Consider the following 26,158-nt stretch of genomic DNA (forward strand, 5'->3'; position numbering starts at 1 on the left):
CATCCGTGACGCTGCTCTTCACTGCGCCTGCGCAGACGGGAGACAGCTGATAACTCATCTATTATGCTACTCCGCTAAATAAAGAAGAATCCTCCAGAACCAGAACCAGAACCGAGCCGCCGCGGGAACAACCGGAACCGGAGCACCGAGACCCGCAGTAAGGAGCCTCACCGGGGGGGAGCGGGTAGACTGGTGAACGGAGAGCGGGATGAGACGGAGAGCTGGAGCTATAACCCGCTCAGCTCAGCGCCCAGACAAAGCTCAGCTAGCAGGCTAACAGGCTAACAGGCTAACAGCTAACAGCTAGCAGGCTAACAGCTAGCAGCTAACAGGCTAACAGCTAGCTAAATACGGAGCGGTAACATCTCAACCAGCCGGTTAATCCCGGTGAATATATCACCTCTAACCACCACCACACCACCACACCGACAACACCACACTATTAACATGACAACAGGCTGATAGCTCCGTTAGCTCCGTGCTAGCTTCAGTTAGCCTCTGCTAGCTTCAGTTAGCCTCCGTTAGCTCCGTTAGCTCCGTGCTAGCTTCAGTTAGCCTCTTCTAGCTTCAGTTAGCTCCGTTAGCTCCGTGCTAGCTTCAGTTAGCTCCGTTAGCTCCGTGCTAGCTTCAGTTAGCCTCTAGCTCATGTTTAGCCTGCTTGCCCGCCATCTTTCTGAAGCTGATAAACGGGATGTTTGGTTGTGCTGTAAACACCTGGACAGGTGAGCAGGTAGCGGGCTGGTTTCTCTGATTGAGCAGTCAGTGTGTGGTTCTGGTCTGGTTCTGTTCGGGTCTCTGTTGACCCGGGATACTGACTTTAGTTGGTCTGTTAGCAGTTAGCTCAGTTAGCTCGCTGTTAGCAGCAGCCGGACTCTCACATCTGTTGACCCGGGCGGGTCTCAGGTAGGAGGCTCGGTTCGGCAGGTAAACACGGAGCTGAGCTGCTCCTCCAGCTGCAGGTAGTACTCATGTACTCCACCTTCTACTGCAGTAACAGTACTAATACCACAGAGTACTAATACTCTGTTACAAGTATCAGCATCCAGTACAAAAATACTCTGTTCTATTACTGATGCATCCATGTGGCAGCTCAGCAGCTCAGCAGCTTCATGACTCTGTATCTATAGATATAGATATCTATAGACTATATATATATATAGTGCTGGGGAGGTACAGTACAGTTTTATATTAATCTCTAGTTACTAGAGATTAATATATCTATCATGAATGTGTAGTTGTACACTAGCTGCTGGTGTAGAGAGTATTGTAGTGTGTTATTGATTTGAGTGTGTGGTTATGAAATGATGATGTGTATTTCTACCCCAGTCTGTCGTAGGACTGGGCAACACATGGGTCTTATATCGATGAGGTGATATGAGTCCACATATCGTCTTAGATATTGTAATATATGATAAGTGTTGTGTTTCCCTGGTTTTAAAGGAGCGTTACAGTAAAGTGATGTCATTTACTGAACGTACCAGACTGTTGTAGCTCTTCTATTATTTCTATTTTACACTCATAAGTCATTATATCAACATTACTGACGATTATTTATCAAAGATGTCATTGAGTTAATATTTTGTGAAAGCACCAACAGTCAACCCTACAATATCATCACCACATCCATATCCAGGTATTGGCTCCATATCTCCCAGACCTAGTCTGTAGTACTACTGCTGTGTAGTACTACTGCTGTGTAGTACTACTGCTGTGTAGTACTACTGCTCTGTAGTACTACTGCTCTCTAGTACTACTGCTCTGTAGTACTACTGTTCTGTAGTACTACTGATAAACTGTGCTGCTTTATTGTGTGTCATGTGGACACACAGACAGTTGTGTGTCTAAATGCTGTCAGTCCATTAATCAGCTGTTTCTAGTGGGTTGTCATGATGATCAGCTGCTCATCTCTCTCACATGTGATGGTGAATCTTCAGGTTGTGTCTGATTGGCTGATTAAACCTTCAGTATTGTAGACGTCACTGTGGATTTATTCACTAAAGGATTCATCGATTAGTGAAGAGAACAATGTGCAGTTTGACAAACGATGAAAGTAATGGTTACTGTAACCGTACAGTCTGTCACATCCTGCCACTAGAGGTCCCAGTCACAACAATAACAATAAGCAGCGTGGGATCATGGGAGTTGTAGGATTCCTTCAGTGTTCAGGTTCAGGACGTAGTCCCACGTGTCTACGTCCTCTAACTTCTCCACGGTGGTCTCTAGCTCTCCCGTCAGCTCCATCGGGGCCGTTTCAATGCAGAGAACACAAATCCTTTTGCCATCCTTTCCTGGATGTGTAGTGTTTACCACGCTGGATTTAACATGGGAGGGTGCAGGTCGTATCCACGACAACCCTCCGACGTTTTACACTCTCTGAGGTTTGTTTTGGTTGACGGATACGGAACGGATATGACGTCACATTACTCCGACTACCACAATAAAAGCGGTAACTTCCTTCTAGCTTCACAGAGACTCAGATGAAGCAGATATATCCATTCTGGTGTTAAAACATCTGTTTAGAAATCATAAAAAAATAATTGCGATACATAGATGGATCGGTTTGCCCACCCCCCCCCCCCCAATAATTTACTGCTTTTCTTTATCACGATAGTCAATTGAATATCTTTAAATTAATATTTTGAATGTCTAAAAATAGACAATAGAGCTGTTTTAGTCTTTTTAAGGGGTCCAGGGGGTCTTTAGGAGGAGATAGCAGGTCAACAGTAGATGTCACATAGAAGTGGTGAAAATCATCTGAAAGCTGGAACCTGGAGATTAATTTGAGATGCAGCTCAGCACTGAGGGTCAAGTTGTTCTAGTCATTAATCAGAAATATACATGAATTATTTATTTAAAATGAATAGTGAAAAGTGTATCTGTGTTTAGTACATGATGATAGAGCATGATGATGGCCATCATATACTTCTATTATGTCACATGAGTTGTTGCAGCAGTTGTTGGGTTGATACCATTTGTTCCACAGATTTGGTGCTAAATGTAACCATTTTTTTACCACTGGAGAATTGATCAAAATGATCAATAATCCCTCCAGAATACCACATTAAGACACCAAGACCTTGAGGAACACCATAGAAGAAGACATGCTGGGATTTGGGATCAAAAACGTTTGACATTTGTAGATTTGTGCATGTTTCAGTGATTGGATGGTGAGCACTTTGTGTGCAGTACTATACTGTAGAGAATAAGGTGTAATACAGTGAGACGTTCTAATTGTCAGGTGAAGATTCACACCTGTGACTAACAGAGCTTGTTGTTGCCTCCAATGGGCTCCGACTGGTGTTCTAAATGGAGATCAAACCCTTTTCTGAATATCAGAATACTCTGACTCTAATAAATACATCCTCACTGTGGACATCATCTCAACATTCAGCCATGACACGGGACATCTTTGAGATACCACTAGGGATGTTAATAATTAACCGTTAACCCACTTTGAGCATTTTAACCGATTAACGCTATCGGTTGAAACGGTTAAAAGAAATGTTAATAATTCATTCAAAAGCTGAGCGGCTCAGAGGAGCGGCTCGTCTCTTTAAGGAGAAAAGCTGGTCCACCTTAACAGTCCACCTTAAGAGGCAGAGATGCAGGATATAGGAAGTCGGCTCCGGTCTCTCCGGCTCGCTCTAGTAGAGCGACCAATAAACTGTACACACACTGCTGCACTTACGTTCACCGCCAACACACACACACAGTCTGTTGGAAACTCGCTAAAGTTACGCAGACTACGTGTGCGGTGGCGAGCACGAAGCCTCCGGCAATGCTAGAGCTGCTAACGTAGCACAAACACACACACGGTCTGTTGGACACTCGCTAAAGTTACTCCGGGCAGACACACAGCTGACAACCTGCTAAACTAAACTAAATGTGCGGTGGAGACTTTTACTGGGAAAGTGGCTGCATGTCTGCGACACTACACGCAGCATCGTAGCTGCTAAGTTAACGCTCCCAGACGGTGAACTAGAGACAGTGAACGCAGCATCGTAGCTGCTAAGTTAATGCTCCCGGATGCTGAACTGGAGACAGTGAACGCAGCATCGTAGCTGCTAAGTTAACGCTCCCGGACGGTGAACTGGAGACAGTGAACGCAGCATCGTAGCTGCTAAGTTAATGCTCCCGGACGCTGAACTGGAGACAGTGAACGCAGCATCGTAGCTGCTAAGTTAACGCTCCCGGACGCTGAACTGGAGACAGTGAACGCAGCATCGTAGCTGCTAAGTTAACGCTCCCAGACGGTGAACTGGAGACAGTGAACGCAGCATCGTAGCTGCTAAGTTAATGCTCCCGGACGCTGAACTGGAGACAGTGAACGCAGCATCGTAGCTGCTAAGTTAACGCTCCCGGGCGGTGAACTGGAGACAGTGAACGCAGCATCGTAGCTGCTAAGTTAACGCTCCCGGACGGTGAACTGGAGACAGCGAACGCAGCATCGTAGCTGCTAAGTTAATGCTCCCGGACGCTGAACTGGAGACAGCGAACGCAGCATCGTAGCTGCTAAGTTAACGCTCCCGGACGGTGAACTGGAGACAGTGAACGCAGCATCGTAGCTGCTAAGTTAACGCTCCCGGACGGTGAACTGGAGACTGAACGCAGCACCGTAGCTGCTAAGTTAACGCTCCCGGACGGTGAACTGGAGACATTGAACGCAGCATCGTAGCTGCTAAGTTAACGCTCCCGGACGCTGAACTGGAGACAGTGAATGCAGCATCGTAGCTGCTAAGTTAACGCTCCCGGACGGTGAACTGGAGACAGCGAACGCAGCATCGTAGCTGCTAAGTTAACGCTCCCGGACGCTGAACTGGAGACAGTGAATGCAGCATCGTAGCTGCTAAGTTAACGCTCCCGGACGGTGAACTGGAGAAGTTTTGTGTTATTCCCATTTTTGACACCAAGATTGTAATTTTTACTGCAAATGTATATCGGTTCAAAATATCGGTTATCGGTCTCCTTGATTACTAATAATCAGTATCGGTCCTGAAAAAAACATATCGGTGGATCCCTAGTGAACATCTGTCCAGTTGTATATTATTTATTATTGTTATTATTATTATTATGAATATAATATTATTTGAATGTGCAGCAGTTAGAGCCGGTGAGGTGAACATCTGTCCAGGTGTTGTGTCTCTAACGGCGTCTCTCTCTCTGTGTGTGTGTCTCTCAGGTTTTGCGATGGGAGTTTGTCTCGTCGGGGGACACATCGAGCTGAAGCATCGACGCCACCATCAACACCTGAACTGAACACACACTAACACACACCTGTGTGCCTCACACACACACACACACACACACACACACACACACCCTCAGGCCATAGAGGGAGTTGTTTTTTCACCTTTAGGTCAGACACACCGCCGTCCCACAGTGCATTGCTGCGTCACCGCCGTCCACCATGTCGGACGCCCCCGAGGCTGCGCCCCCCAGCCCCCCCACCGTCACTAACCCGATCCCCCCTGAGGTCACCAACGCAACCAAGCCTGGCAGGTAGGACCCCCCACTGAGGACATAGAGACCACTTTAACCCCTTTAACCAGTTTAATAACCACTTTAACCAGTTTAACCGCTTTAACCAGTCACTACTGGACCGGTTCATGTTAACAGTTACTGCAGTGTCCCACTGAGGACGTATAGACCCGTCCCAGCGGTAGTAGACCTGACCTGTCCTCTGTGTGTCTCTGTGTCCATCAGGAAGACCAACCAGCTGCAGTACATGCAGAACGTGGTGGTGAAGACGCTGTGGAAGCACCAGTTCGCCTGGCCCTTCTACCAGCCGGTGGACGCCATCAAGCTCTGCCTGGCGGTAAGTCCCCGCCGTCTGCTCTGCTACCGCCGGTTCATACCGGCAGGAGACAGAGAGACACCACAGCTGAGAGGGTCCACCTGTCTCCTGGTCCTCACCCATCACCATACTAGGGTGGCCATTAGATACGTGTTGATTCTGAAGTATTGTGATTTATTGTGATGGTTGTTAACTTTAATAACACTAAACCAGAGGTCAGTGACCTGCAGCTCTCCAGCCTGCAGCTCCTCAGCTCCTCTCCAGAGGCTCCCTGTGGAGTTTTAAACATGGATATGAAGAACTGTTCTTTGTTTACGTTTTCATTTTTATTAATCATTGTTGTAGGTCTATGGTACGACGGTACGACGGTACGACGGAGTATTAGGGCCACATCGAGGGAAAAGTCAATCTGAGATTTAGAGAATAAAGTCAGAATATTATAAAGTAGTCATTTTACATGCTATTTTCTTTTTTACTCGTAAAGTTATGACTTTATTCTCCTAATATTCTGACTTTATTGTGTAAATCTCAGATGTTTTTTCCCTCAATGTGGCCCTAATACTCCGTAGTATATTGTCTCTTTGGCCCTCACTGCATTAGACTGATATTCTATATACTTAGACTATAAACTGTGTTACCTTCATCTTAATGATCACATGTTTTGCGGCTCCAGACAGTTTTTTTTGTTGCCTAAATGTCTCTTTAGATAGTAAAGGTTGCTGAGCCCTGCACTAGACCACGGGGAACAAGTTGACTCATACACTTCTATGGACTTTTACTTTGAAAATCTCTAAATGAATCCAGTAAAAAATCTTGATTTTCAGCATGTCTGTAGTCAGAGACGTCCTGAAGTCTCACTACTGTCTCTAATCTGCTGCCTGTTATCTTTTTACCTGAGCTAAGCTAAGCTAACGGCGTCTCTGTTTCCAGGACTACCACAAGGTGATCAAGAACCCGATGGACATGGGAACCATCAAGAAACGTCTGGAGAACAATTATTACTGGAGCGCCAGTGAGGCCATGCAGGACTTCAACACCATGTTCACCAACTGCTACATCTACAATAAGGTACTCACGTTACTCTTACAGCTAGTACTAGTAGTACTAGTAGTACTACTAGTAGTAGTTTACTGATACCTGACACTAGGGACGTCACCATACCAGAAATCTAGTAGTCGATACCAATACCATGATTCTCAATACCAGTTGAATACCACGGGAAGTTGAACCGGTCATAATACTCTCTCTATTATCTGTTTTATATCGCTGAGAAAACAGCTCCTTCAAACATCTGGATTTATTCAAGTTTCCATTGAACACATCATGTTAATCATTAGAATTTACCTTTGCCAATTTTTACTGAATAGAGCCTGAACGCTTCATAATGTAACCCATAATGCAACCTCTGTACGTTAGCTGTTAGCTCCTTTATTTAGCCATGCAGGACTGCTAACGTTAGCTAGAGCTCTTGCCGATTTCAACACAGATTTGTTGTTCAGCGTAGCGTTGTCGGTAGGGAGGCACCGATACGGGTATCGGGTCCGATACTGTGCTCATGTACTCGTACTCGCAAAACGGCTCCGATACAACGGCACCAATACCACTTTACGGTGGTGCGCCCGACCACGCTGGGCCGGGATCCCACCTCAGCCAGTGCGCGCTCTCACTTTCATTTAGTCTCCGTTAGTCTCCGTTAGCCTACGTTAGCCTACGTTAGCCTACGTTAGCCTACGTTAGCCTACGTTAGTCTCCGTCAGTCTCAGTCAGTCTCCGTTAGTCTCCGTTAGTCTCCGTTAGCCTACGTTAGCCTACGTTAGCCTACGTTAGCCTCCGTTAGCCTCCGTTAGTCTCCGTTAGTCTCCAGCCCTGGCGATACCTGCAGTACTGTAGATAAACCATCCCGTTTTCAGGATTTGGCCGTTGATTTTGGTACCGGTGTTTGTTGTGCCGGTGTGTTTGTTGTGGTGACGTCCCTACCTGCAGCCTCAGGTGTGAACGATGTCTGTGAAGAAGGCGGAGTGTCATGGCCGCCCCCTGGTTTGTGTTTCAGCCCACAGACGACATCGTCCTCATGGCTCAGGCTCTGGAGAAGATCTTCCTGCAGAAAGTCGCTCAGATGCCTCAAGAAGAAGTCGCTCTGCTGCCTCCAGCTCCCAAAGGAAAGACCAAGAGCAAGCAGCCCGCTACTCCTGCTTCTACAGGTCAGTACTACTACTACTACTGCTACTACTACTACTGCTACTACCACTACTACCACTACCACTACTGCTACTACTGCTACTGCTACTACTACTACTACTACTACTGCTACTACTACTACTACTACTGCTACTACCACTGCTACTACTGCTACTACTACCGCTACTACTACTACTACTGCTACTACTACTGCTACTGCTACCACTACTGCTACCGCTACTGCTACTACTACTACTACTACTACCACTGCTACTACTACTACTACTACCACTGCTACTACTACTACTACTACTGCTACTACTACTACCACTACCGCTACTGCTACTGCTACTACTACTACTACTACTACTACTGCTACTACTACTGCTACTACTGCTACTACTACCACTACTACTACTACTGCTGCTACTACTACCGCTACTGCTACTACTACTACTACTACTACCACTGCTACTACTACTACTACTACCACTGCTACTGCTACTACTACTACCACTGTTACTACTGCTACTACTACTGCTACTACTGCTACTACTACCACTACTACTACTACTGCTACTACTACTACTACTACTGCTACTGCTACTGCTACTGCTACTGCTACTACTACAGGTCAGTACTGCAGTACTACTACTACTACTGCTACTACTGCTATAGGTAAAGCAACGGAGCGCAGTAAAGAAACAGCGGTAGAGTAACATTACTACTATGAGTACTACTATGAGTACTACTATGAGTACTACTATGAGTACTACTATCAGTACTACTATGAGTACTACTATGAGTACTACTATGAGTACTACTAACAGTACCTTGTCTCTCTCTCTCTCAGTGAGTCAGCAGGCGGAGTCTTCGGCCTCCCCTCCCCCCTCTTACCCGTCTCCCTCCCCCTCTCAGACACCTGTCATCTCGGCCACGCCCACACCTGTCCAGACCACGCCCCCTGTCTCTGCCCCGCAGCCCCCGGCAACCATGATGCCGTCTGCACAGCCCGTCGTCAAGGTAACAGGCATGTGGTCTGGGACAGCATCACATGACTTTACTGTCTGTCTGTCTGTCTGTCTGTCTACCTGTCTGTCTGTCTGTCTGTCTGTCTCTCTCTCTCTCCATTAACCCGTCTCTCTCTCTGTCTCTTCATTAACCCGTCTCTCTCTCTGTCTCTTCATTAACCCGTCTCTCTCTGTCTCTCCATTAACCCGTCTGTCTCTCTCTGTCTCTTCATTGACCCGTCTCTCTCTCTGTCTCTCCATTAACCCGTCTCTCTCTCTGTCTCTCCATTAACCCGTCTCTCTCTCTGTCTCTCCATTAACCCGTCTGTCTCTCTCTGTCTCTTCATTGACCCGTCTCTCTCTCTGTCTCTCCATTAACCCGTCTGTCTCTCTCTGTCTCTTCATTAACCCGTCTCTCTCTGTCTCTTCATTAACCCGTCTCTCTCTCTGTCTCTTCATTAACCTGTCTCTCTCTGTCTCTTCATTGACCCGTCTCTCTCTCTCCTACCTGTCTGTCTCTCTTTGTCTCTTCATTGACCCGTCTCTCTCTCTTCTACCTGTCTGTGTCTCTCTCTGTCCCTCCATTAACCCGTCTCTGTCTCTCCATTAACCCGTCTCTCTCTGTCGCTTCATTGACCCGTCTCTCTCTGTCTCTCCATTAACCCGTCTCTCTCTCTGTCTCTTCATTAACCCGTCTCTCTCTGTCTCTTCATTAACCCGTCTCTCTCTGTCTCTCCATTAACCCGTCTCTCTCTCTGTCTCTTCATTAACCCGTCTCTCTCTGTCTCTTCATTGACCCGTCTCTCTCTCTGTCTCTTCATTAACCCGTCTCTCTCTCTGTCTCTTCATTAACCCGTCTCTCTCTCTGTCTCTTCATTGACCCGTCTCTCTCTCTGTCTCTTCATTAACCCGTCTCTCTCTGTCTCTTCATTAACCCGTCTCTCTCTCTGTCTCTTCATTAACCCGTCTCTCTCTGTCTCTTCATTAACCCGTCTCTCTCTGTCTCTCCATTAACCCGTCTCTCTCTCTGTCTCTTCATTAACCCGTCTCTCTCTGTCTCTTCATTAACCCGTCTCTCTCTGTCTCTTCATTGACCCGTCTCTCTCTCTGTCTCTTCATTAACCCGTCTCTCTCTCTGTCTCTCCATTGACCCGTCTCTCTCTCTGTCTCTTCATTAACCCGTCTCTCTCTCTCTCCTACCTGTCTGTCTCTCTCTCTGTCCCTCCATTAACCCGTCTCTGTCTCTTCATTAACCCGTCTCTCTCTCTGTCTCTCCATTAACCCGTCTCTCTCTGTCTCTTCATTAACCCGTCTCTCTCTGTCTCTTCATTAACCCGTCTCTCTCTCTGTCTCTTCATTAACCCGTCTCTCTCTCTGTCTCTTCATTAACCCGTCTCTCTCTGTCTCTCCATTAACCCGTCTCTCTCTCTGTCTCTTCATTAACCCGTCTCTCTCTGTCTCTTCATTAACCCGTCTCTCTCTCTGTCTCTCCATTAACCCGTCTCTCTCTCTGTCTCTTCATTGACCCGTCTCTCTCTCTGTCTCTTCATTAACCCGTCTCTCTCTCTGTCTCTCCATTAACCCGTCTCTCTCTGTCTCTTCATTGACCCGTCTCTCTCTCTGTCTCTCCATTGACCCGTCTGTCTCTCCATTGACCCGTCTCTCTCTCTGTCTCTCCATTAACCCGTCTCTCTCTGTCTCTTCATTAACCCGTCTCTCTCTGTCTCTTCATTAACCCGTCTCTCTCTCTGTCTCTTCATTAACCCGTCTCTCTCTCTGTCTCTTCATTAACCCGTCTCTCTCTGTCTCTCCATTAACCCGTCTCTCTCTCTGTCTCTTCATTAACCCGTCTCTCTCTGTCTCTTCATTAACCCGTCTCTCTCTGTCTCTCCATTGACCCGTCTCTCTCTCTGTCTCTCCATTAACCCGTCTCTCTCTCTGTCTCTTCATTGACCCGTCTCTCTCTCTGTCTCTTCATTAACCCGTCTCTCTCTCTGTCTCTTCATTGACCCGTCTCTCTCTCTGTCTCTCCATTAACCCGTCTGTCTCTCTCTGTCTCTTCATTAACCCGTCTCTCTCTGTCTCTTCATTAACCCGTCTGTCTCTCTCTGTCTCTTCATTAACCCGTCTCTCTCTGTCTCTTCATTAACCCGTCTCTCTCTCTGTCTCTCCATTAACCCGTCTCTCTCTCTGTCTCTCCATTAACCCGTCTGTCTCTCTCTGTCTCTTCATTAACCCGTCTCTCTCTGTCTCTTCATTAACCCGTCTGTCTCTCTCTGTCTCTTCATTAACCCGTCTCTCTCTGTCTCTTCATTAACCCGTCTCTCTCTGTCTCTCCATTAACCCGTCTCTCTCTCTGTCTCTTCATTGACCCGTCTCTCTCTGTCTCTCCATTGACCCGTCTCTCTCTGTCTCTCCATTGACCCGTCTGTCTCTCTGTCTCTCCATTGACCCGTCTCTCTCTCTGTCTCTCCATTAACCCGTCTCTCTCTGTCTCTCCATTGACCCGTCTGTCTCTCTGTCTCTTCATTAACCCGTCTCTCTCTCTGTCTCTCCATTAACCCGTCTCTCTGTCTCTCCATTAACCCGTCTCTCTGTCTCTCCATTAACCCGTCTCTCTCTGTCTCTCCATTAACCCGTCTCTCTCTGTCTCTTCATTGACCCGTCTCTCTCTGTCTCTTCATTGACCCGTCTCTCTCTGTCTCTTCATTGACCCGTCTCTCTCTGTCTCTTCATTGACCCGTCTCTCTCTCTGTCTCTCCATTAACCCGTCTCTCTCTCTGTCTCTCCATTAACCCGTCTCTCTCTCTGTCTCTCCATTAACCCGTCTCTCTCTCTGTCTCTTCATTAACCCGTCTCTCTCTCTGTCTCTCCATTAACCCGTCTCTCTCTCTGTCTCTCCATTAACCCGTCTCTCTCTCTGTCTCTCCATTAACCCGTCTCTCTCTCTGTCTCTTCATTAACCCGTCTCTCTCTGTCTCTTCATTAACCCGTCTCTCTCTGTCTCTTCATTAACCCGTCTCTCTCTCTGTCTCTTCATTAACCCGTCTCTCTCTCTGTCTCTCCATTAACCCGTCTCTCTCTGTCTCTTCATTGACCCGTCTCTCTCTCTGTCTCTCCATTGACCCGTCTCTCTCTCTGTCTCTCCATTGACCCGTCTCTCTCTCTCCTACCTGTCTGTCTCTCTCTCTGTCCCTCCATTAACCCGTCTCTGTCTCTCCATTAACCCGTCTCTCTCTCTGTCTCTCCATTAACCCGTCTCTCTCTGTCTCTCCATTAACCCGTCTCTCTCTCTGTCTCTCCATTAACCCGTCTGTCTCTCTCTCTGTCTCTTTATTGACCCGTCTCTCTCTCTTCTACCTGTCTGTGTCTCTCTAACAGAAGAAAGGCGTGAAGAGGAAAGCCGACACCACCACTCCCACCACGTCGGCCATCTCTGCCGGTCGGGCAGACTCTCCGTCTGCTCAGGACACCAAACCGCCCAAACTGGGTCTGTCCCGCCGCGAGGCCGCCGCCCGACCCGCCAAGACTCGCAGGGAGACGGTGGAGGAGTTGGCGGGAGGCGAGGTGGGAGGCGGTGGAGGCGGAGCCGGGAGGAGTAAGGGCGGCAAGCTGGGCGAGCAGATGAAGCACTGCGACGCCATCCTGAAGGAGATGCTCTCTAAGAAACACGCCGCCTACGCCTGGCCCTTCTACAAGCCGGTCGACGCCGAGGCGCTGGAGCTGCACGACTACCATGACATCATCAAACACCCCATGGACCTCAGCACCGTCCGGGTAACGCCCACATTTATACTTCCCACCCGGACGTTAACGTCTATACGTTCGACCCGGATGTCTACATCTATACGTTCGACCCGGACGTCTACGTTTATACGTTCGACCCGGACGTCTACCTTTATACGTTGGACCCGGATGTCTACGTTTATACGTTGGACCCGGATGTCTACGTTTATACGTTGGACCCGGACGTCTACGTTTATACGTTGGACCCGGACGTCTACGTTTATACGTTCGAACTGGAAGTCTACGTTTATACGTTCGAACTGGAAGTCTACGTTTATACGTTCGTCTACCTTTATACGTTCGACCCGGACGTCTACGTTTATACGTTCGACCCGGACGTCTACCTTTATACGTTCGACCCGGACGTCTACCTTTATACGTTGGACCCGGACGTCTACCTTTATACGTTGGACCCGGACGTCTACCTTTATACGTTGGACCCGGACGTCTACGTTTATACGTTGGACCCGGACGTCTACGTTTATACGTTGGACCCGGACGTCTACGTTTATACGTTGGACCCGGACGTCTACGTTTATACGTTGGACCCGGACGTCTACGTTTATACGTTGGACCCGGACGTCTACGTTTATACGTTGGACCCGGACGTCTACGTTTATACGTTCGACCCGGACGTCTACCTTTATACGTTGGACCCGGATGTCTACGTTTATACGTTGGACCCGGACGTCTACGTTTATACGTTGGACCCGGACGTCTACGTTTATACGTTCGAACTGGAAGTCTACGTTTATACGTTCGTCTACCTTTATACGTTCGACCCGGACGTCTACCTTTATACGTTCGACCCGGACGTCTACCTTTATACGTTGGACCCGGACGTTTACCTTTATACGTTGGACCCGGACGTCTACATTTATACGTTCGACCCGGACGTCTACATTTATACGTTCGAACTGGAAGTCTACGTTTATACGTTCGTCTACCTTAATACGTTCGACCCGGACGTCTACGTTTATATACGTTCGACCCGGACGTCTACGTTTATACATCACTAATATCTCCCCTCTCTCCCCCCCAACAGAAAAAGATGGATAAAGGAGAGTACAGCGATCCTCAGAGTTTTGCGACTGACGTCAGGTTAATGTTCTCCAACTGTTACAAGTACAACCCCCCGGACCATGAGGTGGTGGCCATGGCCCGCAAGCTGCAGGTACGTACCACCTCAGGAACCTTCCAGAACCTTCCAGAACCTCTCAGAACCTCGGTGGTTAACGTTGATCTCTGTCCGCAGGACGTGTTTGAGATGCGTTTCGCTAAGATCCCCGATGAGGGCCTGGAGGCATCGGTCCCGTCTACAACACCATTGGTCAGTAAAAGCACCGCCTCCTCTGACAGCAGCAACAACTCCTCCTCCGACGAATCGTCCGACTCAGAGGAGGAGCGAGCCACGCGATTGGCTGAGCTACAGGAGCAGGTTGGTGCTGCCGACCAATCACAGGTCAAGAACATCCTGGTTTTCTTCTTTTTTAATATCATTGTAGATTTAATGAACGTTGATTTGAATTGTTATTTTTGATATGAAATGACTGATCCTACATATTAATATATGATTTTAGATCCATTTGTAGAATAAGTCACCAGCTGAAGGCGTTTCTAAATATTGATGGAAGGTTAGAGGTATTGATAATTAGTGTATTCCACCAGTTGAAGGCGGTGCACGAGCAGCTGGCCGTCCTGTCCCAGGCTCCAGTCAGCAAGCCAAAGAAGAAGAAAGAGAAGAAAGACAAGGAGAAGAAGAAAGAAAAGGACAAAGACAAAGGGAACAAGGGCAAGATGGAGGAAGAGAAGAAGCCCAAGGCTGCCGCTCAGCAGCCCAAACCAGCCAATCAGAAGAAAGCGCCAGCCAGAAAAGCCAACAGCACGGTGACCGCCACCAGGTACGACGCCGCCAACTAGTTCCCCTTTTCTGGGCATTAAGGCTGCTCCCGTCAGGGCCGATCACTGGTCATTGATCACGGAAAATCTTAAAAAAGATCTGAAAAATGCCCGTTAAAAAAAGTCTGAAAAAAAGATCTGAAAAATGTCCGAAACAAAAGATCTGAAAAATGTCCGAAACAAAAGATCTGAAAAATGTCCGAAACAAAAGATCTGAAAAATGTCAGATAAAAAAGTCTGGAAAAAAAAGATCTGAAAAAATGTCCAGAAAAAAAAGATCTGAAAAATGTCAGATAAAAAAAGTCTGAAAAAAAAAAGATCTAAAAAGTGTCCGGAACAAAAGTTCTGAAAAATGTCGGATAAAAAAGTCGGAAAAAAAAGATCTGAAAAATGTCCGAAAAAGAGATCTAAAAAAAAAGTTCTGAAAAATGCCCAAAAAAAGTCTGAAAAAAATAAATGAAAAATGTCCGAAACAATAGATCTGAAAATAGTCGGATAAAAAAGATCTGAAAAATGTCCGAAAAAAAGATCTGGAAAATGTCAGATAAAAAAGTTTGAAAAATGTCCGAAACAAAAGATCTGAAAAATGTCCGAAACAAAAGATCTGAAAAATGTCAGATAAAAAAGTCTGAAAAAAAAAGATCTGAAAAAATGTCCGAAAAAAAAAGATCTGAAAAATGTCAGATAAAAAAAAATCTAAAAAGTGTCCGGAACAAAAGTTCTGAAAAATGACCGAAAAAAAAGATCTGAAAAATGCCCCAAAAAAAGTCTGAAAAAAAGATCTTAAATAACCTAAAAAAAAATAAAAAAAAGTCGGGAAAATGTCCGTAAAAAAAAGTCTCAAAAAAAGAAATGAAAAATGTCCGAAACAATAGATCTGAAAATAGTCGGATAAAAAAGATCTGAAAAATGTCCGAAAAAAAAGATCTGGAAAATGTCAGATAAAAAAGTCTGAAAAGAAAAGATCTGAAAAAAAGTCTGAAAAGAAAAGATCCGGAAAAAAAGATCTGAAAAATGTCAGAAAAAAAAGATCTGAAAAAATGTCCGGAAAAAAAAAATTTCTAAAAAAGTCTGGAAAAAAAGATCTGAAAAATGTCCGAAACAAAAGGTCTAAAAAATGTCGGACAATTGGCTTTTCTGATCGGCCTTTTATAGAGATCAAAATATTTAGAACAAATATCGGCCGATAAGGATCGGTTGCCGATCGGTCGGAGCACCCTTACATGGAATCAAAGGAATCTAAAGAATTAACATGTGAAAACTACGTTTTCATATTCTCTGTTGGGACTGAATATAAATATAATGTTTGACCTCTGAGTGACTCTCTGTGTTTCCAGGCAACCTAAGAAAGGCAGTAAGGCGTCGGGCGGTGGCTCGGCTAACGGAGATGATGGCGAGGAGTCGTCTCTGCCGATGTCATATGACGAGAAGCGCCAGCTGAGTCTGGATATAAATCGGCTGCCGGGGGAGAAGCTGGGCCGCGTCGTCCACATCATCCAGTCCAGAGAGCCGTCGCTGAGGGACTCCAACCCCGACGAGATCGAGATCGACTTCGAAACCCTCAAACCCTCCACACTTCGAGAGCTGGAGCGCTACGTCAAATCCTGCCTTCAGAAGAAGCAGAGGAAGCTACTGCGTAAGTACTGAGTACTAATATACTACTACATATCTCACTTGGTGGCGCTCTGGTTGGTATGGTCACAGTCACTCTAGCATGACCTGTGTTGCTCGGACATGACCGCTGTGACACTCCCACAAAGCCTGAGGTGCACTTCGACATGACTTTGTTGTACTTAGGCATGGTCCTCTGTCACGCTCAAATCTGGCCTCCTTTGCACTCAGATTTGTGAACTACTCGGGTATATCCTCTACCCACTACTCGGGTATATCCTCTACCCACTACTCGGGTATATCCTCTACCCACTACTCGGGTATATCCTCTACCCACTACTCGGGTATATCCTCTACCCACTACTCGGGTATATCCTCTACCCACTACTCGGGTATATCCTCTACCCACTACTCGGGTATATCCTCTACCCACTACTCGGGTATATCCTCGGCACTACTCGGGTATATCCTCGGCACTACACGGGTATATCCTCACACTACTCGGGTATATCCTCGGCACTACACGGGTATATCCTCGGCACTACTCGGGTATATCCTCGGCACTACACGGGTATATCCTCACACTACTCGGGCATATCCTCGGCACTACACGGGTATATCCTCTACCCACTACTCGGGTATATCCTCTACCCACTACTCGGGTATATCCTCTACCCACTACTCGGGTATATCCTCTACCCACTACTCGGGTATATCCTCTACCCACTACTCGGGTATATCCTCGGCACTACTCGGGTATATCCTCGGCACTACCCGGGCATATCCTCACACTACTCGGGCATATCCTCGGCACTACCCGGGCATATCCTCACACTACCCGGGCATATCCTCACACTACCCGGGCATATCCTCGGCACTACCCGGGCATATCCTCACACTACCCGGGCATATCCTCGGCACTACCCGGGCATATCCTCGGCACTACCCGGGCATATCCTCACACTACTCGGGCATATCCTCGGCACTACCCGGGCATATCCTCACACTACCCGGGTATATCCTCACACTACCCGGGTATATCCTCACACTATCCGGGCATATCCTCACACTACCCGGGCATATCCTCACACTACTCGGGCATATCCTCGGCACTACCCGGGCATATCCTCACACTACCCGGGCATATCCTCACACTACCCGGGCATATCCTCGGCACTACCCGGGCATATCCTCACACTACTCGGGCATATCCTCACACTACCCGGGCATATCCTCACACTACTCGGGCATATCCTCACACTACCCGGGCATATCCTCGGCACTACACGGGTATATCCTCGGCACTACACGGGTATATCCTCACACTACCCGGGCATATCCTCACACTACTCGGGCATATCCTCACACTACTCGGGCATATCCTCACACTACCCGGGCATATCCTCACACTACTCGGGCATATCCTCACACTACCCGGGCATATCCTCACACTACTCGGGCATATCCTCACACTACTCGGGCATATCCTCACACTACTCGGGCATATCCTCACACTACCCGGGCATATCCTCGGCACTACACGGGTATATCCTCTACCCACTACTCGGGTATATCCTCTACCCACTACTCGGGTATATCCTCTACCCACTACTCGGGTATATCCTCTACCCACTACTCGGGTATATCCTCTACCCACTACTCGGGTATATCCTCGGCACTACTCGGGTATATCCTCGGCACTACCCGGGCATATCCTCACACTACTCGGGCATATCCTCGGCACTACCCGGGCATATCCTCACACTACCCGGGCATATCCTCACACTACCCGGGCATATCCTCGGCACTACCCGGGCATATCCTCACACTACCCGGGCATATCCTCGGCACTACCCGGGCATATCCTCGGCACTACCCGGGCATATCCTCACACTACTCGGGCATATCCTCGGCACTACCCGGGCATATCCTCACACTACCCGGGTATATCCTCACACTACCCGGGTATATCCTCACACTATCCGGGCATATCCTCACACTACCCGGGCATATCCTCACACTACTCGGGCATATCCTCGGCACTACCCGGGCATATCCTCACACTACCCGGGCATATCCTCACACTACCCGGGCATATCCTCGGCACTACCCGGGCATATCCTCACACTACTCGGGCATATCCTCACACTACCCGGGCATATCCTCACACTACTCGGGCATATCCTCACACTACCCGGGCATATCCTCGGCACTACACGGGTATATCCTCGGCACTACACGGGTATATCCTCACACTACCCGGGCATATCCTCACACTACTCGGGCATATCCTCACACTACTCGGGCATATCCTCACACTACCCGGGCATATCCTCACACTACTCGGGCATATCCTCACACTACCCGGGCATATCCTCACACTACCCGGGCATATCCTCACACTACTCGGGCATATCCTCACACTACTCGGGCATATCCTCACACTACTCGGGCATATCCTCACACTACCCGGGCATATCCTCGGCACTACCCGGGCATATCCTCACACTACTCGGGCATATCCTCACACTACCCGGGCATATCCTCACACTACCCGGGCATATCCTCACACTACCCGGGCATATCCTCACACTACTCGGGCATATCCTCACACTACCCGGGCATATCCTCACACTACTCGGGCATATCCTCACACTACCCGGGCATATCCTCGGCACTACCCGGGCATATCCTCACACTACTTGGGCATATCCTCGGCTCTACTCGGGCATATCCTCGCACTACCCGGGCATATCCTCACACTACTTGGGCATATCCTCGGCTCTACTCGGGCATATCCTCACACTACTCGGGCATATCCTCACACTACCCGGGCATATCCTCACACTACTCGGGCATATCCTCACACTACTCGGGCATATCCTCACACTACTCGGGCATATCCTCGGCTCTACTCGGGCATATCCTCACACTACTCGGGCATATCCTCACACTACCCGGGCATATCCTCGGCACTACCCGGGCATATCCTCACACTACTCGGGCATATCCTCACACTACTCGGGCATATCCTCACACTACCCGGGCATATCCTCGGCACTACCCGGGCATATCCTCACACTACTCGGGCATATCCTCGGCACTACCCGGGCATATCCTCACACTACCCGGGTATATCCTCACACTACCCGGGCATATCCTCACACTACCCGGGCATATCCTCACACTACTCGGGCATATCCTCGGCACTACCCGGGCATATCCTCACACTACCCGGGCATATCCTCACACTACCCGGGCATATCCTCGGCACTACCCGGGCATATCCTCGGCACTACCCGGGCATATCCTCGGCACTACCCGGGCATATCCTCACACTACCCGGGCATATCCTCACACTACTCGGGCATATCCTCACACTACCCGGGCATATCCTCGGCACTACACGGGTATATCCTCACACTACCCGGGCATATCCTCACACTACTCGGGCATATCCTCGCACTACCCGGGCATATCCTCGCACTACTCGGGCATATCCTCGCACTACTCGGGCATATCCTCGGCTCTACTCGGGCATATCCTCGGCTCTACTCGGGCATATCCTCGCACTACTCGGGCATATCCTCGCACTACTCGGGCATATCCTCGGCTCTACTCGGGCATATCCTCGGCTCTACTCGGGCATATCCTCGCACTACTCGGGCATATCCTCGGCTCTACTCGGGCATATCCTCGCACTACTCGGGCATATCCTCGGCTCTACTTGGGCATATCCTCGGCTCTACTCGGGCATATCCTCGGCTCTACTCGGGCATATCCTCGGCTCTACTCGGGCATATCCTCGGCTCTACTCGGGCATATCCTCGGCTCTACTCGGGCATATCCTCGCACTACTCGGGCATATCCTCGGCTCTACTCGGGCATATCCTCGGCTCTACTCGGGCATATCCTCGCACTACTCGGGCATATCCTCGCACTACTCGGGCATATCCTCGGCTCTACTCGGGCATATCCTCGGCTCTACTTGGGCATATCCTCGGCTCTACTCGGGCATATCCTCGGCTCTACTCGGGCATATCCTCGGCTCTACTCGGGCATATCCTCGGCTCTACTCGGGCATATCCTCGGCTCTACTCGGGCATATCCTCACACTACTTGGGCATATCCTCGGCTCTACTCGGGCATATCCTCGGCTCTACTCGGGCATATCCTCGGCTCTACTCGGGCATATCCTCACACTACTCGGGCATATCCTCACACTACCCGGGCATATCCTCACACTACCCGGGCATATCCTCACACTACTCGGGCATATCCTCACACTACTCGGGCATATCCTCACACTACTCGGGCATATCCTCACACTACCCGGGCATATCCTCGGCACTACCCGGGCATATCCTCACACTACTCGGGCATATCCTCACACTACCCGGGCATATCCTCACACTACCCGGGCATATCCTCACACTACCCGGGCATATCCTCACACTACTCGGGCATATCCTCACACTACTCGGGCATATCCTCACACTACCCGGGCATATCCTCACACTACTCGGGCATATCCTCACACTACCCGGGCATATCCTCGGCACTACCCGGGCATATCCTCACACTACTCGGGCATATCCTCACACTACTCGGGCATATCCTCACACTACTCGGGCATATCCTCGGCTCTACTCGGGCATATCCTCACACTACTCGGGCATATCCTCACACTACCCGGGCATATCCTCACACTACTCGGGCATATCCTCACACTACTCGGGCATATCCTCGGCTCTACTCGGGCATATCCTCACACTACTCGGGCATATCCTCACACTACCCGGGCATATCCTCGGCACTACCCGGGCATATCCTCACACTACTCGGGCATATCCTCACACTACTCGGGCATATCCTCGGCTCTACTCGGGCATATCCTCACACTACTCGGGCATATCCTCACACTACCCGGGCATATCCTCGGCACTACCCGGGCATATCCTCACACTACTCGGGCATATCCTCACACTACTCGGGCATATCCTCACACTACCCGGGCATATCCTCGGCACTACCCGGGCATATCCTCACACTACTCGGGCATATCCTCGGCACTACCCGGGCATATCCTCACACTACCCGGGTATATCCTCACACTACTCGGGCATATCCTCGGCACTACCCGGGCATATCCTCACACTACCCGGGCATATCCTCACACTACCCGGGCATATCCTCGGCACTACCCGGGCATATCCTCGGCACTACCCGGGCATATCCTCACACTACCCGGGCATATCCTCACACTACTCGGGCATATCCTCACACTACCCGGGCATATCCTCGGCACTACACGGGTATATCCTCACACTACCCGGGCATATCCTCACACTACTCGGGCATATCCTCACACTACCCGGGCATATCCTCACACTACTCGGGCATATCCTCGCACTACTCGGGCATATCCTCGGCTCTACTCGGGCATATCCTCGGCTCTACTTGGGCATATCCTCGGCTCTACTTGGGCATATCCTCGGCTCTACTCGGGCATATCCTCGCACTACTCGGGCATATCCTCGCACTACTCGGGCATATCCTCGGCTCTACTTGGGCATATCCTCGGCTCTACTTGGGCATATCCTCGGCTCTACTCGGGCATATCCTCGGCTCTACTCGGGCATATCCTCGGCTCTACTCGGGCATATCCTCGGCTCTACTCGGGCATATCCTCGCACTACTCGGGCATATCCTCGGCTCTACTCGGGCATATCCTCGGCTCTACTCGGGCATATCCTCGCACTACTCGGGCATATCCTCGCACTACTCGGGCATATCCTCGGCTCTACTCGGGCATATCCTCGGCTCTACTCGGGCATATCCTCGGCTCTACTCGGGCATATCCTCGGCTCTACTCGGGCATATCCTCGGCTCTACTCGGGCATATCCTCGGCTCTACTCGGGCATATCCTCACACTACTTGGGCATATCCTCGGCTCTACTCGGGCATATCCTCGGCTCTACTCGGGCATATCCTCGGCTCTACTCGGGCATATCCTCACACTACTCGGGCATATCCTCACACTACCCGGGCATATCCTCACACTACCCGGGCATATCCTCACACTACTCGGGCATATCCTCACACTACTCGGGCATATCCTCACACTACTCGGGCATATCCTCGGCACTACCCGGGCATATCCTCGGCACTACCCGGGCATATCCTCACACTACTCGGGCATATCCTCACACTACCCGGGCATATCCTCACACTACCCGGGCATATCCTCACACTACTCGGGCATATCCTCGCACTACTCGGGCATATCCTCACACTACTCGGGCATATCCTCGGCTCTACTCGGGCATATCCTCGCACTACTCGGGCATATCCTCGCACTACTCGGGCATATCCTCGCACTACTCGGGCATATCCTCACACTACTCGGGCATATCCTCGCACTACTCGGGCATATCCTCACACTACTCGGGCATATCCTCGGCTCTACTCGGGCATATCCTCGGCTCTACTCGGGCATATCCTCGGCTCTACTCGGGCATATCCTCGGCTCTACTCGGGCATATCCTCGGCTCTACTCGGGCATATCCTCACACTACTCGGGCATATCCTCGGCTCTACTCGGGCATATCCTCACACTACTTGGGCATATCCTCGGCTCTACTCGGGCATATCCTCGGCTCTACTCGGGCATATCCTCGGCTCTACTCGGGCATATCCTCGGCTCTACTCGGGCATATCCTCACACTACTTGGGCATATCCTCGGCTCTACTCGGGCATATCCTCGCACTACTTGGGCATATCCTCGCACACTACAGGGATACACTTTTTTGCCACAGGACTCGTAGAAGGTAAATTTGGCAGTGAAGATGATTTCCTGTAAACTGAATATCACTGACTGATGCATCTGTTTATCAACCTGTCTCTCTCTCTCTCTCTATCTCTCTACCTGTCTCTCTACCTGTCTCTCTCTCTCCAGAGAAGGCAGCTGGAGGCGGGGCGTCGGGAGGCGGGGCTAGTCGTTTGAGTGGCAGCTCCTCTTCCTCCTCTGATGACAGCTCCTCAACAGGAACCTCCTCTTCCTCCGACACAGACTGAACACACACACACACACACTGATCACATACCCCACACACACACACACACACACACACACAGAGGTTTATCCACTCTACACACACACACAACTCTATACAGTTAACACAGATACACACTGACACACACACGTCCATTTAAACTTCCATTCTGAACAAACACAATCAAAAGACAGATACATACTCTGAACTTCTTACAACACACACATCTATATATCTAAACCACACACACACACACACACACACACCTATATAAAACACACACACACACACACGCCCAGACTCGGAGACTGTATGTAAATAGGCTGACCTGTTTTTTAGCTCCTAGTGTCGTTTTTTTTTTTTTTCTTCTTCCTGGAGGAATGCTGACGGATAGAAGAGAAGAAGAAGAAAGCAACACCTCCCAGCGAGAGGAAGAGGAGGGAGACGGGAGACGTGGTAGAGAGACAGGCAGCCTGTCTGTCTGCCTGTCTGTCTGGGAGTTGTATTGATCTTCTAGGAACACTCGAGCATCGTTGCCATTGAGGCTTTCTTCTTCTTCATCTTCTTCCTTTTCTTCTTCTTCTTCTTCTTGGACGGCCGGCTGTGACCCCTGACCTCTGAAAACATTCCAGAAGCATCTCTAGAGCATCGAGGAGGAGGAGGAGGTGGAGGAGATCTCAGTGGGTTTCACATTGATTGGAAGTTGAGCTTCCTGCAAAGAGTTTTCCTCAAAGTTTGGTCTTCAGGACGGAAACGTTTGGAGCATCATGGGACACACGGGAGCCAATCACGTTCCTTCGTTAGCGTTCAGACCTGTAACCAGGGCAACTGGTTTAACTGTCAGACTGGAGACGATCCACTTCTGATCAATTATGTTCAAACATCAACTCCACAGATCAACTTTTAGAGACTAGAAACCTGCTGCAGAGAGAAGCTGTTAGAGGGCGAGCGCAGAGGGAAGCGTGCGTCGACTCGTCTGAGATGTGAACGGCGTCCTCCTCGAGTAGGAGCGTGAAGACATGAGTGGTACGGTTGACGGTTGGTGGGTGTAGTTGGGTCGAAAGAAAATAGTTCCTACATGAGACTGCTGGTTTGTGGTCTGGAGTTACCGGGTCTACCGGGTTACCGGGAGCACCACAAACCTAACGCCATCTAGTTCCGTTATATCGCAGAGAACCGATACCGCCGACGCTCTCAACTCACACCGAAACATCTAGACGGATAAATACTACTACAGGTAGGAGGAGCAATATGTAGTTCAACACCGGTGTTACCGATTACACCGGACATTTTACAGGAAAAGATGAGGCTCAATACATGTAGAGATCTTACTGTGATCTTTACCGTCGGGTGGCGGTGTGTGTCTGGCCTCTCCCATCCGGTTCAGTTCAGTTTGTAGCGTCCGACTATCTGTTGACAACACGGTGCTGATACGGCAAAATGAACTAAATGGGTTTTATTTCTGTTAAAAAAGCAAAACGACGGTGGGTACGTAATGTAATCGGTGTGTGTGCCCGACCACCGGGTAACACTGGTAACACCGACCACCGGGTAACACCGACCACCGGGTAACACTGGTAACACCGACCACCGGTAACACCGACCACCGGGTAACACCGACCACCGCGGCGGGCCTAACGGGATGTAAATCTGGTTCAAACTGCTGCTGCAACGAACAGCCGTGGTCTTAATCAGCCGGACCTCCGTCTGGGTGTGTCAGTCGGAGCTGAGCTGAGTCCTTCAGGTGTCTGGTTCTGTTGGACCGGCAGTCCAAACCCACCGTTCAGGTCTTTAATGGTCTCAACACACCGGGATGAGTCCGAACTAGAACCGGTGACTCTTCTCTCTGCAACGAGTTTCCAGTCTCTTTAGGAGGTTCTTTAATTAAAGGAAGAAATCAATATAGAATCTGATGGATGATCAATAAACTGATCAGCTGGTTCAGGTTCCAGTAAAACCCCTCTGAGACCAGACGTGTCCATCAACCTGCCGTCTGTCCCCGGGTCAACAGAGGGGGGGTGACGGGTCGGACCCCCCCCCCCCCCCCCCCCACAGCGCCGCCTCTGTCAGCAGAACGAGACAAACTTCTTCTTTTTTAACACTACATTTCCTTTATTCTTCTGTTCTTTTGATTTTTCAGGTTGTGTGCTGAACTTGTTTGTGTCTTATAAGGTTCTCTATATAAAATGTCTTTATACCGCTGTCCTCTTCCTGTCCCCCCCCCCCACACCCCGCCAAAACAAAACCACTCCCACTGGAACACACACTTCCTGTCAGAGCTGGGGAGAGTTTTACGTCTCGATTCTTTTAAAGTTCGTTATTTTAGCTGAATTTCAACGAAATTAGTCGAAGAAGAAAAAAAAAACATCTGCTGAAAAAATAGTTTCCCCCCCCAAAAAAAATAAGTTAAAAACTATAAAATAAATAAATCGTCTTTTACGAACTCTGTACGATAAAAAACCAGCTGTTTATTTTTTCATCAGTTATTTTTATGATTATTTACTTTTTTAAAATGTCCAAAATAAAGACCAGCTGTCCTGTGAGGAGGCAGATATCCGAGTATTTGTGTTCTCAACATGAAGTAAAATAACGTTTTCAGTCTGTAGGTGACGATTCATGAAACTGTGTTATCAAAATAAACTTTACTGTAATTCACTTTACTTTGTTTCATCACAAGTTTCACTTCAAGTTAGTTTCCTCTGATCGGCTGCAGCGGTAAAATACCACGCTGTGTTATGGAGCTAAGGGTGGGACCGCTGTAGTTCATGGAGCTAAGGGTGGGACCGCCGTAGTTCATGGAGCTAAGGGTGGGACCGCCGTAGT

General features: G+C 49.1%; 1 protein-coding gene across 2 annotated transcripts; it reads left to right on the forward strand.

The window, feature by feature from the left end:
- brd3b (bromodomain containing 3b) lies at positions 1-25,995 on the forward strand. Of its 2 annotated transcripts, none has more exons than XM_074639728.1 (12): positions 1-157; positions 5,180-5,499; positions 5,704-5,815; positions 6,725-6,862; positions 7,845-7,995; positions 8,826-8,995; positions 12,364-12,759; positions 13,814-13,942; positions 14,024-14,230; positions 14,437-14,669; positions 16,005-16,303; positions 23,239-25,995. In XM_074639728.1, the coding sequence occupies exons 2-12, from the start codon at positions 5,408-5,410 to the stop codon at positions 23,355-23,357; spliced, it is 2,046 nt and encodes a 681-aa protein (XP_074495829.1). In that variant the 5' UTR covers positions 1-157; positions 5,180-5,407; the 3' UTR covers positions 23,358-25,995. The 2 variants fall into 2 exon arrangements, with proteins under 2 accessions (XP_074495829.1, XP_074495830.1); XM_074639729.1 differs by having other exon boundaries at positions 14,024-14,206.
- The last annotated feature ends 163 nt before the right edge of the window (positions 25,996-26,158 follow it).

This window comes from Sebastes fasciatus, chromosome 6, assembly GCF_043250625.1.
Source record: "Sebastes fasciatus isolate fSebFas1 chromosome 6, fSebFas1.pri, whole genome shotgun sequence".
NCBI classification, from domain to species: domain Eukaryota; kingdom Metazoa; phylum Chordata; class Actinopteri; order Perciformes; family Sebastidae; genus Sebastes; species Sebastes fasciatus.

What these genes read in the sequence shown, in the direction of transcription:
- brd3b (XM_074639728.1), top strand. Translation starts at nt 5,408, where the DNA reads ATGTCGGACGCCCCCGAGGCTGCGCCCCCCAGCCCCCCCACCGTCACT. An exon ending in CCATGGCCCGCAAGCTGCAG is followed by an intron (nt 13,943 to 14,023) that starts GTACGTACCACC and finishes CTCTGTCCGCAG; the next exon opens with GACGTGTTTGAGATGCGTTT. An exon ending in GAAGCAGAGGAAGCTACTGC is followed by an intron (nt 16,304 to 23,238) that starts GTAAGTACTGAG and finishes CTCTCTCTCCAG; the next exon opens with AGAAGGCAGCTGGAGGCGGG.